Source organism: Myxine glutinosa, chromosome 6, assembly GCF_964187855.1.
Source record: "Myxine glutinosa chromosome 6, kmMyxGlut1.1, whole genome shotgun sequence".
NCBI classification, from domain to species: Eukaryota; Metazoa; Chordata; class Myxini; order Myxiniformes; family Myxinidae; genus Myxine; species Myxine glutinosa.
Genome location: NC_136266.1, coordinates 107,590,171 through 107,609,382, shown reverse-complemented (window position 1 = coordinate 107,609,382; position 19,212 = coordinate 107,590,171). Strand labels below are relative to the sequence as shown.

The following is a 19,212-nucleotide window of genomic DNA, read 5'->3' as shown; positions in this document are numbered from 1 at the left end:
ACAGACATGAAAGCACCAAAAATCACACTCAATGCCAAAGTTTGGTATTTTAAGGTTTTTTCCAAAACAAATTTCCTTTGAAGAGAAGATCTTATGTAAACAGCGGAAACGCGTTGCATGTGGTAAGTCCTTGTTAACTTTCCAAAGTGCAAAGTAATCTCACTCGTCCCAAAATGGGTTCACACCGAAAGACTAGTCTTGAGTAAATCCAAAGGTTTGAGAGCTGAGGCCTGTGTGAACGCAAGTCAGTTAGTCTCCGAATCAGAAGAGTTAATCCATCCGGGACCATGGAGTTGAACTACTCGTACAGCGCAAGTCTGTGTTAACATAACCAGAACCCTTGGTCAGGGGGAGAGGATGCGACTCACTCTTCAGGGGCAAGGTCTTCGTTACACCATCTTGTGAAAACAACAACAGGTATCCCCCGCTTAACCGCTCAACGAACGTTTTAATAGAGAAGGTTCACTACAATGAATGGTTACATTTTGGGCTATTCTTTGCTTAACGAAGAGTCTGGTGTTCGCTTAGCGGTTTGGGTGCTGGCTTGGGATCCTAGGATCTTGAGTTCGAATCTGTCGATCGCTGAATTAACGCCAGGGGGATGGACTCAGCCTGTCGTCCTTCCGAGGTCGGCAAATTGAGTACCAGCTTGCTGGGATGAATGATCCCGGTGTGTACCCAGATTTTGAATAGGTACACCATATCCCTGCGCATCTTAAGAGGCGACTAAGGGTTGGCGTCAGGAAGGGCATCCGGCCATAAAAACATTGCCTTAAAAAGGGAACCATGAGGTCATGGGGCCTGCAAGGCTAACCCCTGCTCTCGCGGGGAAAATGGCCTTAAAACGATCATTCATTCATTCATTTGCTTAGCAAAGGCCTCGATTCGCTATAATGAAGGAGCAGCCACAATGTCTGGTGATTGCAGGAACATCACTTCTGTGGTGATATATTTTCCGCTCATTAACTTTTCAATTGGGATATTAACTCTTCAAAAGGATTACTGATAATAAACTTTTCAAAATGGAAGGGTTAAAAACAACTCTTTGAAAAAAAAAAAGAAAGAAAGGAAAATGAGAAAAAAAACATAACAAAGGGATTAACGATAAAACACACACACACACACACACACACACACACACACACACACACACACACACACACACACACACACACACACACACTGAAGGGGTATAAAGATACGTAACCCCTTCCTTAAGCGGGGGATACCAGTACTTCACAAACTGACCACCTGGCCTGTATGAAATATCTTCATGTGAATGTCAAAAATGAATACAGATCAAAATTGTTGGAAAGTATTAAGGTTACTGTGGTTACCTAGTTGCTATGGATTATCTGTGTGAACACAGCTTTAACCTTCCACTGATTAGTTACGCTCTTTCATGATCAACTAGATTACTAGAGCAATGCGACTGTGCCGCCAATATGACTTTGCATAGTCCCACAACGGGTAGATGCCCTCGTTCACCGTCCTAAAAATAAACAAGTTTGATTTAAATCCCTTGGGCTGTTTTCAAGTATCACATTTTCATCAGCCATGACAGGTTTCACATTGAGCGGTGAAGCGGTTTCAGAGAAGGGATTTGTTTCAATATCGGCTTTCAAGCTAATATGGCTGCCACACCACATGACATATGACCTTTAAAAATGTACATTCTGCATATGTTTGGGTAGGGGATCATGTTTGTGAAGTTTCGTGTTGATCAGATAAGGTTTATTACTTACAAAAGCGAAGATTTTTCAAGTACAGTAATACCCCGGCCGACGTCATTAATTGGTTCCATAAGCCGTGACGTAACTCGGTTTTTGACGTAAACTGGGCGTAATGCCTTTTAGCTCTTTCACGAGCCTCGATCCTGTATTCAGAAGAAAAAAAAAAAAAAAAAAAAGCCTTAAAAATGCCTTAAAATGAAGACAAACACCGTAAAACTAGAGTAAACAAGCGTTACGCCTAGGTTCCCCGTCGGGGAAGTGATGTGAGTTGACAAAGTGGAACACGCATAAAACATGCTATGATATGATATTTCGCTCACAAGGTTCAGACATACATGGAGGTGGCCATCTTGGATTTTGACGTGGCGACCCAATTTTCAATAGCGTTCTTCCTTATGCCGAGATACACCCACACACCAGAAGGTACTTCGCTTATTTTTCAAGATATTTCGCTCACAAGTTTCAGACATATATATGGTGGCGGCCATCTTGGATTTTGACGTGGCGACCCAATTTACAATAGCGGTCTTCCGTATGCCGAGATACACCCACACACCAAATTAGAAGTTGGTACTTCGCTTATCTTTCAAGATATTCATCTCACAAGGTTCGGACATACATGGCGGCGGCCATCTTGGATTCTGACATGGCGACCCAATTTTCAATATCGTTCTTCCTTATGCCTAGATACACCCACACACCAGATTAGAAGTTGGTACTTCGCTTATTTTTCAAGATATTTCGCTCACAAGGTTAGACATATATATGGTGGCAGCCATCTTGGATTTTGACGTGGCGACCCAATTTTCAATAGCGTTCTTCCTTAAGGCGAGATACACCCACACACCAAATTAGAAGTTGGTACTTCGCTTATTTTTCAAGATATTAATCTCACAACGTTCGGGCATACATGGCGGTGGCCATCTTGGATTTTGACGTGGCAACCCAATAGATACACCCACACACCAGATTAGACGTTGGTACTTTGCTTATTGTTCGAGATATTTCGCTCACAAGTTTCAGACATATATATGGTGGCGGCTATCTTGGATTTTGACGTGGCGACCCAATTTTCAAGAGCGTTCTTCCTTATGCCTAGATACACCCACACACCAGATTAGAAGTTGGTACTTCGCTTATTTTTCAAGATATGCAGGTTACAAGGTTCAGACATACATGGCATCAGACATACATGGCGGCGGCCATCTTGGATTTTGACGTGGCGACCCAATTTTAAACAGCGTTCTTGCTTGTGCCTAGATACACCCACACACCAGATTAGAAGTTGGTACTTCGCTTATTTTTCAAGATATTCCGCTCACAAGGTTCAGACATACATGGCGGCGGCCATCTTGGATTTTGACGTGGCGACCCAATTTTCAATAGCGTTCTTCCTTATGCCGAGATACACCCACACACCAAATTAGAAGTTGGTACTTCGCTTATTTTTCAAGATATTCATCTCACAAGGTTCAGACATACATGGCGGTGGCCATCTTGGCTTTTGACGTGGCGACCGGATTTTAAACAGCGTTCTTCCTTGTGCCAAGATACACCCACACACCAGATTAGACGTTGGTACTTCGCTTATTTTTCGAGATATTTCGCTCACAAGTTTCAGACATATATATGGTGGCGGCCATCTTGGATTTTGACGTGGCGACCCAATTTTCAATAGCGTTCGTCCTTATGCTGAGATACACCCACACACCAGATTAGAAGTTGGTACTTCGCTTATTTTTCAAGATATGCAGGTTACAAGGTTCAGACATACATGGCATCAGACATACATGGCGGCGGCCATCTTAGATTTTGACGTGGGTTGCACCCACACACCAAATTCGAATGCGGTCCTTCGCTTACGCACGCACGCACGCCCGCACGCATGCCCGCACGCACGCACGCACTTGACGGACGGACGGACACACGGACGGAGGGGAAAGCCATCGTCCCCCTTTCGCTCCGCTGTGCGCGCGGGGGACAATAACTCGTGAAAGTATATAACTATCGCTAAACCTTAAAGAACACTAAAACACATTTTAGTCATATTTTTTAATGAGTATTGAACACAATTAATAAATGAATTTGTAAAGAATAATAAATAAAATTAATAAGATTATGTTATTCACCTTAAACATGGCGTCTCTTCTGAACACAAACACACATTTTAGCAGTCTTAGCCGGCAGCGCTTTTTCAGCGACGTATGCGAGAATACGTTCCCTATCATGAATGATGGTCGATACCGTCGACCGTGGCAGCCCTAAGGCATAGACCTTATCGCGAATCGGTAAATATCAACAGAGGGCGCTCCACCGCAAAGCATGATGGGATCGAAAAGGGGGCAAAGGTAAACACGAACCCAGAAGAGGAAGCGTCTGTCTACGATCGACGCTGTGTTTACGGAAAGGAAGATGGCTAATGTGAAAGAAATTCAGCATTTTTTGGCATTAAAATCCAGCGATTTAAAGAAATATTTGAGGGAAAGGGGGGTTCCCATTGGAGAAGAGAAACAACCTGCTTATGCAAGAACAGTTCCTGAATGTTGAAACCTCGATCGGCCATACAAATATCGCCGGGCTGGAACTTGTCTACAATGTTCGTCATCTTTACAATTTTTTTGTCCGACGTGTTTCCTCCTGTAGGTTTGGAAATGTATGAAATTGTTCCGCTAGGTGTAATACCAACAAGGCACTTGAGAGTAGGTATTGACTTATATTGGCTGTACACTTGCGAACAAAACTTGGGAGACAGTGCTTTGTCCTAATCCAAAGCGAAATACTATTGCCCCTTTCCGATCCCATGACGCATTGCGGTTCCGATTCGCGATAGGGTCTATGCGCTGTCAGCGACACTTTTTCACCTTTTTCATACCTTTTAATCATATTTAACTTCTCTTCCATCGTAACCACATTACGCTTGGAAACACTAGCATTATCCTTCTTACGACCCATGGCTAACACAGACACAGTAAAGGAATACTGTACGTCACCTCTGTTTTGAATGAGAACCAGCAGCTGCGCGAATGTACAGTATACTGTACATACATTTTTATATATTTTTAATGTGCTTTTTATTGTATTTTAAATTGTTTTTTAGCTTCTTTTATTGTAAATTTATGCACTATTTTATTTATTTTAAATATATTTTTAAGGATTTTTTTTTTCACGTCCGTAAGAGTGACGTAAAGTCGCACATAATGACGTTCGCTGAACTGAAATTTACTCTAGAAGAGTGGCGTAAAGTTGGATTTGACGTAGGTCGAAATGGCATAAAACGGGGTATGACTGTATATTGGTCGGTTGCGTTTGTGGTTCTGTCCGTTTGTTATTTGGCAAAAAAAAAAAAAAAATTTGCAAGTATGTTGATCACTCCGGTTTGTGTTTGTGTGTGTGTGTGTGTGTGTGTGTGTGTGTGTGTGTGTATATATGTGTGTGTGTGTGTGTGTGTGTGTGTGTGTGTGTGTGTGTGTGTGTGTGTGTGTGTGTGTGTGTGTGTGTGTGTGTGTGTGTGTGTGTGTGTGTGTGTCTGTCCGTTCACTTATACTTGCCTACAGGTCACAATTTTAAACCGATCTTCACGAAACTTCACGAATCAAATGGTAGAGTTCATGGTCCGACAAAATCCTATATATTTTGGGGGCAAAAGGTCAATAGGTCAACATAGGCAAAAGGTCAACCACTTTTTTCAAATTTCTAAAATCCTCAATTTTCATCCGATTGACTTGAAATTTGAATAGGATATACATATCGGCAAACTGAATTCAACCACCAACTATTTTTGAGATCAGCATAGGCCAAAAGGTCAACATATGCCAAACGTCAACAACCATTTCTAAAATCCTCAATTTTCATCCGATTGACTTGAAATTTGAAGGGGATTTACACATCAGTTAACTGAATTCAACCAACAACTATTTTTGAGATCAGCATAGGCCAAAAGGTCAAAATAGGCGAAAGGTAAACCAGTTTTTTTGAATTTCTAAAATCCTCAATTTTCATCCAATTGACTTGAAATTTGAAGAGGATTTACATATCGGCGAACTGAATTCAACCACCAACTATTGATGAGATCAACATTGGCCAAAAGGTCAACAAAGGCCAAAGGTCAACAACCATTTCAAATTTCTAAAATCCTCAATTTTCATCCGATTTACTTGAAATTTGAATGGGATTTTCATATCAGTTAACTGAATTCAACCAACAACTATTTTTGAGATCAGCATCGGCCAAGAGGTCAATGTAGGCCAAAGGTCAACCACTTTTTTTTAATTTCTAAAATCCTCAATTTTCATCCGATTCACTTGAAATTTGAATGGGATATACACATCAGTTAACTGAATTCAACCAACAACTACTTTTGAGATCAGCATCGGCCAAAAGGTCAACATAGGACAAAGGTCAACCACTTTTTTAGAATTTCTAAAATCCTCAATTTTCATCCGATTTACTTGAAATTTGAATGGGATTTTCATATCAGCGAACTGAATTCAACCACCAACTATTTTTGAGATCAGCATCGGCCAAGAGGTCAATGTAGGCCAAAGGTAAACCACTTTTTTTTGAATTTCTAAAATCCTCAATTTTCATCCAATTGACTTGAAATTTGAAGAGGATTTACATATCGGCGAACTGAATTCAACCACCAACTATTGATGAGATCAACATTGGCCAAAAGGTCAACAAAGGCCAAAGGTCAACAACAATTTTAAATTTTTAAAATCCTCAATTTTCATTTGATTCACTTGAAATTTGAAGGGGATTTACACATCAGTTAACTGAATTCAACCAACAACTATTTTTGAGATCAGCATAGGCCAAAAGGTCAACATAGGACAAAGGTCAACCACTTTTTTAGAATTTCTAAAATCCTCAATTTTCATCCGATTTACTTGAAATTTGAATGGGATTTTCATATCAGCGAACTGAATTCAACCACCAATTATATAAGAGGTCAAAAGGATGTTCTACTGAGTGCCATTCTGCTTTGTTCTGTTTTGCCAAGTGTCACTGAATGAGTGATTTTTCATCCGTTTGTCTGTGTTTGTCACCGGCCTACAGGTCACAATTCTAAACCGATCGTCACGAAACTTCACCAAGCTGTATAGGTCATCCCAATTGAGAAGCCTATTGTTTTGGGGTCAAAAGGTCAAAAGGTCAACATAGGCCAAAGGTCACCAACTTTGCCAAATTTCTAAAATCCTCAATTTTCATCCAATTGACTTGAAATTTGAAGAGGACGTGCATATCTGGTCACTGAATTCACCCACCAAGTATATTTGAGGTCAACATAGGCCAAATTTCTAAAATCCTCAATTTTCATCCAATTGACTTGAAATTTGAAGAGGACTTGCATATCTGGTCACTGAATTCAACCACCAAGTATATTTGAGATCAACATAGGCCAAAAGGTCAACATAGGCCAAATTTCTAAAATCACCAATTTTCATTTGATTGACTTGAAATTCTAAGAGGATTCACATACGTATAGTCGTATATGGTCACTGAATTCAACCACCAACTATTTTTGAGGTCAACATAGGCCAAGTTTTAAAAATCCTCAATTTTCATGCAATTGACTTGAAGATTGAACAGCATTTGCACATTGAGTCACTAAATAGGGAAACTAACTATTTTGAGGTCAAAAGGTCAAAGGTCAACTCAAGGTCAACCTTACAAAATCATAATTTTTCATCTGAAAAATCGTCACTTTTCTTCCTGTTGACCCGAGCTTTGATCAAGATTGTCAATTTTAATCTTGATGAAATGGAATTTTTTTTTCTTGGGGGTGGGGGGGGGGGGGTGGATTTTGCAAGTATCGTGCTTCGCATGACGTCTTCTTGTTTTTCTATCCAAGATGGCTGCCAAACCACATGACCTTGGATGGCATAATTTTCAAATTATATGCAATGGCGTTAGATGATATTTGTAAAATTTTGCATCAACAGGGTAAGTGGTTTCAGATATAATTATTTAATATTTTCCTTCAATCCAATTTGGCTGCCAAACCATGTGACCTATGATGTCATAAATTTAATATTTCAATACAAACGGGTCATAGATCATGTGCATGCAATTTCAGATTTTTAGGATGAGGATTTGAATTAAAACATTTTTGGCTGGTATACCACTTCATATATAATGTCATCATTATCATGCTTTGTTCCCCATTGGGAGTACTTGACAATGTGCCAGGTTTCAATTTTTTTCATTCAGCGATTTCCCAGAAATATTTTATTTATTTATTTGCGTTTATTCCAAGATGGCTGCCATACCACCTGCCCTATGACATCACAATTATCATAAAAACATTCTGCATGGGTGTCACTCCCACCCTGAAAGTTTCATCTCAATCGGACACGTAGTTGCTGAGAAAAACGAGGTTTAGCCCGTACGGACGGACAAACAGATCTAATCGGACAGACACCCCGAAAACATAATGCGTCCGGCCACCTTCGGGGTCGGAGGCATAAAAATACTGGACTATACCGCACCACCTTACGTACCGAATGCCAGGCGTGAGTTGAATAGGTTGTCTGGCAACTTGCTCTACTTGCTGCCGACTGGGTCTAATCAGGTTCAGCCGATTATTGAGGGCTTCACAGAAAGACATGCTTCCGCCCATAGTCTTCATTGTCCTGGTGTGTCCGCAGACGAGGTGACGATATGACTGTGAGCTCAATAAAATGTGTAACGACAATCAAGGGGATGAGGAAAGATACTAGCAGCAACATTTTTGCTATGGAACTCATGACATGATGATGGTGTTACAATATATACCATACTTACAATGCAGCAACCGCATCGCACACACCGCACAACTTGGCAATTTCATTGATTCCTTCGGTGACGATGACCGTGCTGTCCACGTCAAAGCACACTGCATCGGCATTCCTCACCAGAGCCTTGACCTCTTCACATGTAGTCATGGTGCTGCTTGGGAAGAGATTTGTTAACAAAAACAAGATTGTAAAACAACATTTACATTTTTTTATGGGGCTGGCAGGATAGCTCCGATATCACATTGCCCCCTTCTAGCTGCCGAGTGCTTTTGATTGCCAACCACGAAGAAATTGTCACCATGGTGTTTCTCAGGCCAGGTATTACATCAGTTTATACAGAGACCGTCAGATAGGACCTTAAAGGTCCACAGACATACAAGTTGTTTTTGATGCGATTATATAGATTTTTAAGTAGTAAATACAAAGAACCGATTGTAGTTTTTTAATTACCTCCGCCAACGAATGTGGATGCAGGTTATGTTTTCACCCCTGTCTGTCTGTTTGTCTGTGAACAAGATATCTCAAAAAGTTGGGGACCGATTCGGACGAAATTTGGCGGAGAGGTAGCGTATTTGACAAGGACGAAATGATTCGATTTTGGTGAAGATCTGGATATGGATTCGGATACGAGAATTATTTAATTTTTAAGTGATTCTTCACCATTGAAAGATCGGACCAAAACGATACATAACAAGTACAGATACATTCAAAGTACAGCGCCCCCATGCCAAATAATTCAATATCCTACAGCGCGGCATTGCCGGGTCGCCTCTGGCGCCCGGCAATACCGCGGTGCAGCTCCTAGAGAGTGCATTGGGAGGGAGAGGTATACAATAATTGATTGATTAATTGCATAATTAAAATCAATAAAAGATTATCATAAAAAATTTTCTTCATCAATTTGGCTAATAGCATAACTAAACCATGAGCGCTTCATCTGAAGATGTATCTTTTATGAATTTAATTAAATAAGTAGTTAATTAAAAAATTAATAATTAATTGATTAATCAATAAATAATTAATCGATTAAATGATTAATCAATCAAAAATATCCTTTATAGCCACCTCACTTGGTCACTGTCATGTCCAAATATTAGCTACCTAAGATATTGCCCAGATGAGAAAGACAAGAAATAAAGGATTAATAATGAAAATAAATAAATAATAATCATAAAAAAATGAAAAAGTTCATCAATTGGCTCATAGAATACATAAACCACCACCATTTCATCCGAATCTGTAACTTTAAAAAAATTAATCAATTAAGTCATTCATCGAATAATTAAATAATTAATCGATTAATTAATCTACAGACTTGGCATTTAATATGGAATATTTTTTTTGTGGGGGTGAACTTACTTTTCAAGATGTCTTAGAACCAAAAGTTCATTGGAATTATGTTGAAATTATTCTAGATTTTGTTAATGTGACCTTTAAAAGAAACAAAAACCACATTTGACATTTCGAAACAAATAAATTGATCCTTGAAAGTGATGTAAACTGATATCGAACTCAATTCATGGACAGTACTGTGTTAAACTTCTGTACGTTTTCCAGAAGTATCTCTTTATTTTGCACATTAGCCAAAATATTTTTAAACAAAAATAAAAGTTAAATTACGACTGGGATTACGGACAGTAAAATTACAGTTCAGTACTTCGTGTAACCCCCACGACCATTCAGGAGAGCACGTACACGTTGAGGCATGCTGTTCACGAGATTTGCCAAGGTTTGGACAGGAATCGCTTGCCATGCAGTGACAATAGCCTGCTGCAATTCACGCACAGAGGTCGGCTGCTGGTCCAAGTGGTCGATTTGACGCGTTAATTCTGCCCACAAGTTCTCTATCGGATTCATACCCGGGGACATGGCAGGCCACTCCATATGCTCTACACCACGGTCAGCAAGAAAGTGTTGGATCATGCGAGCACGATGAGGCCATGCATTGTCATCATGGAAGACAAAGTTTCCTCGAAAGGCTGCACGAGCAAATGGAAGCAATGTTTCTTCCAGAATGGCCCTGTGCTTGAACTGGTTCAGGTTTGCCCCCTGCATGAAAAGCAGCCCAAATGGTCACCCCACCACCTACAGCTTGGACTCTTGGCACTATACAATCTTTGTTGTAGGCTTCATGCACTTGTCTGCGCACTCGGACGCGGCCATCTTGACGATAGACCAGAAATCTAGACTCGTCACTGAAGATCACGTGATTCCAGTGTCCTGGCTGCCATTGACGGTGCTCTCTGGCCCACTGAAATCGGCGCTGGCGGTGTTGTCTGGTCAGGCGTGGCTTTCTCAGGGGACGCCTGGCACGATAGCCTGCTTGAACCAGTCGTTGGTTGACTAGCCTTCTGGATACAGGCACATTTGTCAGTTGCTGCCACTCAGCCCTAAGCCGATTAGCTGACTTGGTACGGCCATTGCGGACTAACCGGTGCAGCTGGCGATCATCCCTCCTTGTGGTTCTGCGGGGACGTCCTGGCCTCGGTATTGGAGTAGGGACACCCCGGGGAGCATTTCGTTTCAGGATCTTTGACACCTGACCTTGAGTGATGCCATACTGCCGAGCAATAGCACGGTTTCATGCCGTAATTTCGTAAAGCCACCACTCCATGACAAACAGCATTGTCGAGTTGACGGACCATCTCCAGAGGAAGCGGCAATAACTTTTGGAGACGTGCAGCAGTTGTTTTCCACTAATACAGAACGCAACAACCCTTGTATACCCGACTGTTAAGCCAATCATCAAATGCACCTGTCCGTACATTTTGCCACGCCACCTGTGATATAATCCTGTTGTTGACTTCTTGCTGCGACAGACAGTGACATGGTTCTTTTAACAAATAAATCACCAAAGTGTAAAAGAAACTCACCAGATTGATATACTGAGTTAAGAAAGTAAACCCAAGTCAAGGAAAAAAAAATATTCCATATTAAATGCCAAGTCTGTATCTATATAAAACACAGTTTGTGTGTGTGTAATGTTACCGATAGACTCCTAAAGGGAGAGGCTCACGTGCTTGATATTTGGCATAGACATGGCCATTGAGCCTGGGAAGGACATGGCGTACCTAAAAATATTTGACGAGATCCATATTTTTTATTCATATTTACCTCAGCGCATTTCAGCGAGGAATATTATACACGGAATCTGAGCCGGTGGCAGAGCAGTGCGCTGATTCGCTCAGAGCGATCACGTGATGTTCCATCCTTGCCGCCATAAACTCACAGTTATGCGTTCGCACGTAATTCAGAGCGAAAAGCGATTGCGTTTTTTCACATTTCAGCAAGGAACATTGCCATTCACACCACAAAGTTTTTTTTTCTTTCATCTTTAGATCCATATTTTTTTTCAGCGAGGAATATTATACACGGAATCTGAGCCGGTGGCAGAGCAGTGCGCTGATTCGCTCAGAGCGATCAAGTGATGTTCCATCCTTGCCGCCATAAACTCACAGTTACGCGTTCGCATGTAATTCAGAGGAAAAAGCGATTGCGTTTTTTCACATTTCAGTGAGGAACATTGCCATTCACACCACATAGGTTTTTTTTTTCTTTCATCTTTAGATCCATTTTTTTTTTCAGCGAGGAATATTATACACGGAATCTGAGCCGGTGGCAGAGCAGCGCGCTGATTCGCTCAGAGCGATCACGTGATGTTCGATCCTTGCCGCCATAAACTCACAGTTACGCGTTCGCACGTAATTCAGAGTGAAAAGCGATTGCGTTTTTTCACATTTCAGCAAGGAACATTGCCATTCACACCACATAGGTTTTTTTTTCTTTCATCTTTAGATCCATATTTTTTGCCATAACGTAGCGCAGTATGGCTCGCTCGAGCTCGAGTTAGCCAATCACCTGGGAGCATGAGGCCACGTTGGCCACGCCCACGACACGACGCAGAGTTGCAATCTTGCGTTTGCGTCATTTGTTACCACGTGTAAACGTAAAAGTGAAAAAAATTGAATTTGTCTACGAGTGAGTGACTGGAAGACTGACTGTGATAAAGGCAATGGCACCGAAGAAAAGAAATTTGTCGCGTTCAACATCCTGAGCAAGGAAAATCACTGATCGGAGACTCCATGAAACCGATGAAGATACTTTTCACCATTGACAAGCCAATCAAGAACGCGTCTCTAGATTCAGACAGCAAGAGACAGAAGATGAGACAGAGGCACGTCTAAACACCAATCAACAACGTCTGGCGAGGGCCAGACAGCGAGAGACAGAAGATGAGACAGACGCACGTCTGAACGCTAATCAACAACGTGTGGTGAGGGCCAGACAGCAGGAGACAGAAGAACAGCGCCAAAAACGACTCAACAACTGGCAACCATCAGGCAGACGGCAGCCGGCCATTGCATGGGAGAAGGCTGCATTCAGTTACAATCCGAACACTGACTACTCCTCAAACGTTGATATTGGCTCCATGTCGTTCACCTATCAGTTTTGCCATGCCTTGAAATGGAAGGGAGAAACACCAGGAATGTGTTGCAGGGGAGGCAATGTCCTTTTGCCTTCTCTCCAATCTCCACCGGAACCTTTGAAAGAACTACTTCAATCAACTACGACTCAATCCAGACACTTCCTGAAGGAAATCCGTAATTACAACTCTTTGTTCCAAATGACTTCGTTTGGAGCAGATCGCGTCGTCACTGAGCAAGGATTCATGCCGACATTCAAGGTGCAAGGCCAGGTATACCACCTCATTGGCTCTATCCAGCCTCAACCAGGTGAGCAACCGAAATTTTTACAAATCTATTTTATGGGTGACCACCGAGAAGAACCTGCCCGACGAGGACAGAACTTCCCCAACTTACGCTCTGAACTAATCCTCGCCTTACAAGATATGCTCCACTCAAATAATGCGCTGGTCAACAGCTTCAAGTCGACATTGGAGAGAATGCCTTCACCTGATTACAAGGTCGTAATTCGAGCTGACAAACGTCCTCACGGAGAGCACGAACGTTGGTTTAACAAGCCAGTCAACAATGACGTTGCAGTTCTCATGGTAGGAGAGCAGTACAACAATCGCGACATCGTCCTGCATCTTCGCGACAACAGCACGAAGCGAATTTCGGAGACTCACCGATTCTATGACGCCCTCCAGTACCCTCTGATTTTCTGGAAAGGACAAGATGATGGCTGTCATTTTGAAGTCGAACAAGCTGGCGGCCGGGGAAAGAAAGTATCTGCGAATGACTTCTATGCCTTCCACATCATGGTCAGAAAGAATTCCACGAATCATATCCTGCAGTGCCGTGATCCGTTCCACCAGTTCATCATCGACATGTATGCCAAAATCGAAAGTGAGAGACTCCTCTTTATCCGGCTCCACCAACGTCAACTGAGGGCAGTTCACCCATCCACGTTCACCGGAGGTCCCCGATACATGCACGAGCGGACCCAGGATGCGATGGCATACGTACGCAATTACGGTCGCCCCAACCATTTCCTTACCTTCACCTGTAATCCGAAGTGGGAAGAAATTAAGCGAGAGTTGATGATCAACCAGCAGCCAACACATCGCCATGACATTGTCGCAAGGGTCTTCCACCAGAAACAGAAGGAACTCATGCAGACGATTAAGAAGGGCAAAGTTTTCGGGACTGTCCGATGCTTCATGTACACCACTGCTGTTTTGATGCTTTTTCACAACTGTTCTGATGCTTTTTTGCCGTTTTTTTTTAAATATAAAAATCTCATTCCAAAAAAAAAAAAATTCAACAAAATCTCACAATGATGACATATAATTCACAGAAAACGTTGAAGCAACCGCGTAATATTGCGGTGATGTTTAACTGAGTGAGAATAGTTCTAAATTTTAAAAACTTTCATCTGATATTTGTGATTTATTTCAAACAAACTGTATTTCCCATCTACACGGCCATGTATTCCTATTAACGTTATGTAAAGCACATACATTGTGTGGATTACATCATTTGTGGATGTGATCAATTGCCAGTAACCATCTATATCCCTCCCCTCCCCTTGCCTCCTCCCCCTCCCTCCCCCTCCCCCTACCCTTCCCCCCTCCCTCCCTTCCCCCCTACCCTCTCCCCTTTCCCCCTCCCCTCCCCCCTCTCCTCCCCTCCCCCCCCTCTCCTCCCCTCCCCCCTGTTCCCCTCCCCTCCCCTTCCCTTCCTCCTCCCCTCCCCCGCCCGGCAATGCCGGGTACTTCTGCTAGTAATTAAATAACTCATCAATTAATTGATTAATCAAAAAACAAAAAATACCGTTTTTGAGAAAGTACTTGCTCACTATATTGTGCCGAAATTTCAGCTTCCGAGCTGAAAGCAAGAAAACAACCAGAGTGAAAACTGAGTACTCCCTTTCAGCGTGCGTCACTGCCGAGCCCCATTCGGCGCCCAGCAATACCGCAGTGCAGCTCATGGAGACTGCATTGCGAGGGAGAGGTGTACAATAATTGATCGATTAATTGCATAATTAAAATCAATAAAAGATTATCATAAAATATTTTCTGAATCAATTGGCTAATAGTATAACTAAACCACGAGTGCTTCATCTGAAGATGTATCTTTTAGAAATTTAATTAAATAAGTCATGAGTAAAAATATTAAATAATTAATTGATTAATCAATAAATAATGAATCGTTTAATTAATCAATCAATATTTCAAAAATACCCTTTACAGCCAAATCACTTGGTCGTTGTCATGTCCAAATATCAGCTTCCTAGCTCAAAAGGTGCCTGAGATATTGGCCAAATGAGAAAGAAAATAAATAAATGATTAATAATGAAAATAAATAAATAATAATCATTAAAAAATTAATTATGAATCAATTTGGTCAGAGAACATAAACCACCACCATTTCATCAGAATCTGAAACTTAAAAAAAAAAAAAAAAAAATCGTCATTAATCGAATATTTAAATAATTAATCGATTAATTGATACATTGGTTAATTAATAAATCAAAAATAGCCTTTGCAGCCAAATCACCTGGTCATTGGCATGTCCAAATATCAGTGACCTAACTCAAAAGGTGCCTGAGTTAATGGCCAGAAGAGAAAGTAAATTTAATTAATGAAATAAGTACTTAATTAATCGCTAATAATTAAATAACTCGTCAATTAATTGATTAATCAAAAAACAAAAAATACCGTTTTTGACAAAGGACTTGCTTACTATTGTGCCGAAATTTCAGCTTCCCAGCTCAAAGGATGGCTGGGATATCGCCCGGACAAACAAACAAACAAGAAAACAAGACAAGTACACATACATTCAAAGTACACCGCCCCCATGCCAAATAATGAAATATCCTACAGCGCGGCATTGCCGGGGCGCCTCCGGCGCCCGGCAATACCGCAGTGCACCTCATAGAGGCTGCATTGGGAGGGAGAGGTGTTCGCTAATTGATTGATTAATTGTATAATTAAAATCAATAAAAGATTATCACAAAATATTTTCTTAATCAATTGGCTAATAGCATAACTAAACCAGTAGTGCTTCATCCGAAGACCTATCTTTTCGAAATTTAATTAAATAAGTCACTAATAAAAAATTAAATAATTAATTGATTTATCAATAAATAATTAATCAATTAATCAATAAATAATTAAGCTATTCAATGATTAATCAATAAATCAAAAATATCCTTGATAGCCACATCACTTGGTCACTGTCATGTCCAAATATTAGCTTCCCAGCTCAAAAGGTGCCTGAGATATTGGCCAAATGAGAAAGAAAATAAATGAATGATTAATAATGAAAATAAATAAATAATAATCATTAAAAAAATTAAATTATTAATCAATTCGGTCACAGAACACATAAACCACCACCATTTCATCAGAATCTGTAACTGAATTTTTTTTATTTTTTTTTAGTAATTAATCGAATAATTAAATAATTAATCGATTAATTGATTAATTGATGAATCAATAAATCAAAAATATCCTTGATAGCCACATCACTTGGTCACTCATGTCCAAATATTAGCTTCTGAGCTCAAAAGGTGCCTGAGATATTGACCAAATGAGAAAGAAAATAAATAAATGATTAATAATGAAAATAAATAAATAATAATCATTAAAAAATTAAATTATTAATCAATTCGGTCAGAGAACACATAAACCACCACCATTTCATCAGAATCTGCAACTTAAAAAAATAAATTTTTTTGTCATTAATTGAATAATTAAATAATTAATCGATTAATTGATTAATTAATAAATCTAAAATAGCCTTTGCAGCCAAATCACCTGGTCATTGGCATGTCCAAATATCAGCTTCCTAACTCAAAAGGTGCCTGAGTTAATGGTCAGAAGAGAAAGGAAATTTGATTAATTAAATAAGTACTTAATTCATCGCTAATAATTAAATAACTCCTCAATTAATTGATTATTCAAAAAAAAAAAAAATTTTTTTGACAAAGGACTTGCTCACTACTGTGCCGAAATTTCAGCTTCCTAGCTTAAAGGATGGCTGAGATATCGTCCGGACAAACAAACAAGAAAACAAGAAAGCAAGAAAACAAACAAACAAACAAACAACCAGAGTGAAAACTGAGTACTCTCTTTCAACGTGCGTCACTGCCGAGCCCCCTTCGGTGCCTGGCAATGACGATTTGCAATGCCTGGAGATGGCATAGGAAAGGAGCGGTGTACAAAAACCAGAAAGAAAACAACCAGAGTAAAAACTGAGTACTCCCTTTCAGCATGCGTCACTGCTGAGCCCCCTTCGGTGCCTGGCAATGACGATTTGCAATGCCTGGAGATGGCATAGGAAAGGTGCGGTGTACAACAAGGACAGATACATTCAAAGTACACAGCCCCCATGCCAAATAATTAAATATCCTGAAGCGCGGCATTGCCGGGGCGCCTCAGGCGCCCGGCAATACCGCAGTGCAGCACATTGAGGCTGCATTGGGAGGGAGAGGTGTACACTAATTGATTGATTAATCGTATAATTAAAATCAATAAAAGAATATCACAAAATATTTTCTTCATCAATTGGCTAATAGCATAACGAAACCACTAGTGCTTCATACGAAGATGTATCTTTGAGAAATGTAATTAAATAAGTCATTAATAAAAAATTAAATAATTAATTGATTAATCAATAAATAATTAATCGAATAATCAATAAATAATTAATCGATTAATTGATTAATCAATAAATCAAAAATACCCTTGATAGCCACATCACTTGGTCACTGTCATGTCCAAATATTAGCTTCCCACCTCAAAAGGTGCCTGAGATATTGGCCAAATGAGAAAGAAAATAAATAAATAATAATCATTAAAAAATTAAATTATTAATCAATTCGGTCACAGAACACATAAACCACCACCATTTCATCAGAATCTGTAACTGAAAAAAAAAAAATGTTTAGTAATTAATTGAATAATTAAATAATTAATCGATTAATTGATTAATTGATTAATCAATAAATCAAAAATATCCTTGATAGCCACATACCTTGGTCACTCATGTCCAAATATTAGCTTCTGAGCTCAAAAGGTGCCTGAGATATTGGCCAAATGAGAAAGAAAATAAATAAATGATTGATAATGAAAATAAATAAAGAATAATCATTAAAAAATTCAATTACGAATCAATTCAGTCACAGAACACATAAACCACCACCATTTCATCAGAATCTAACATGAATTTTTTTTTTTTTAGTAATTAATTGAATAATTGAATAATTAATTGATTAATTGATTAATCAATAAATCAAAAATATCCTTGATAGCCACATCACTTGGTCACTCATGTCCAAATATTAGATTCTGAGCTCAAAAGGTGCCTGAGATATTGGCCAAATGAGAAAGAAAATAAATAAATGATTAATAATGAAAATAAATAAATAATAATCATAAAAAAATTAAATTATAAATCAATTCGGTCACAGAACACATAAACCACCACCATTTCATCAGAATCTGCAACTTAAAAAAAAGAATTTTTTAGTCATTAATCGAATAATTAAATAATTAATCGATTAATTGATTAATTAATAAATCAAAAATAGGCTTTGCAGCCAAATCACCTGGTCATTGGCATGTCCAAATATCAGCTTCCTAACTCAAAAGGTGCCTGAGTTAATGGTCAGAAGAGAAAGGAAATTTGATTAATTAAATAAGTACTTAATTAATCGCTAATAATTAAATAACTCCTCAATTAATTGATTATTCAAAAAATACCGTTTTTGACAAAGTACTTGCTCACTACTGTGCCGAAATTTCAGCTTCCTAGCTCAAAGGATGGCTGAGATATCGTCCGGACAAACAAACAAGAAAGAAAACAAGAAAGAAAACAAGAAAGAAAACAAGAAAGAAAACAAGAAAGAAAACAGAGTGAAAACCGAGTACTCCCTTTCAGCGTGCGTCACTGCCGAGCCCCCTCCGGTGCCCGGCAATGACGTTTTGCAATGCCTGGAGATGGCATAGGAAAGGTGTGGTGTACAATACATTCAAAGTACACTGCCCCCATGCCAAATAATTAAATATCCTACAGCGCGGCATTGCCGGAGCGCCTCTGGCGCCCGGCAATACCGCAGTGCACCTCATAGAGGCTGCATTGGGAGGAAGAGGTGTACGCTAATTGATTGATTAATTGTATAATTAAAATCAATAAAAGATTATCACAAAATATTTTTAAAATCAATTTGGGTAATAGCATAACTAAACCACAAGTGCTTCATCCGAAGGTGTATCTTTTAGAAATTTAATT

The 19,212-nt window shown here is 39.7% G+C and overlaps 1 protein-coding gene across 4 annotated transcripts in view; it reads right to left on the bottom strand.

Annotated features, from left to right (window-relative positions):
* The window catches only part of PSPH (phosphoserine phosphatase), a 72,848-nt gene that overhangs the window by 2,988 nt on the left and 50,648 nt on the right, over positions 1-19,212 (bottom strand). For 3 of the 4 annotated variants that reach the window (XM_068120790.2, XM_068120789.2, XM_068120791.2), the window contains exons 2-3: positions 8,520-8,663; positions 8,237-8,368 (exon numbers count right to left, since the gene is read on the bottom strand). In XM_068120790.2, coding sequence (XP_067976891.1) covers positions 8,237-8,368; positions 8,520-8,659 — 272 coding nt within the window. In that variant the 5' untranslated portion in view covers positions 8,660-8,663. The remainder of the gene's footprint in view (positions 1-8,236; positions 8,369-8,519; positions 8,664-19,212) is intronic. The other variant, XM_068120792.2, reaches the window with a different exon arrangement.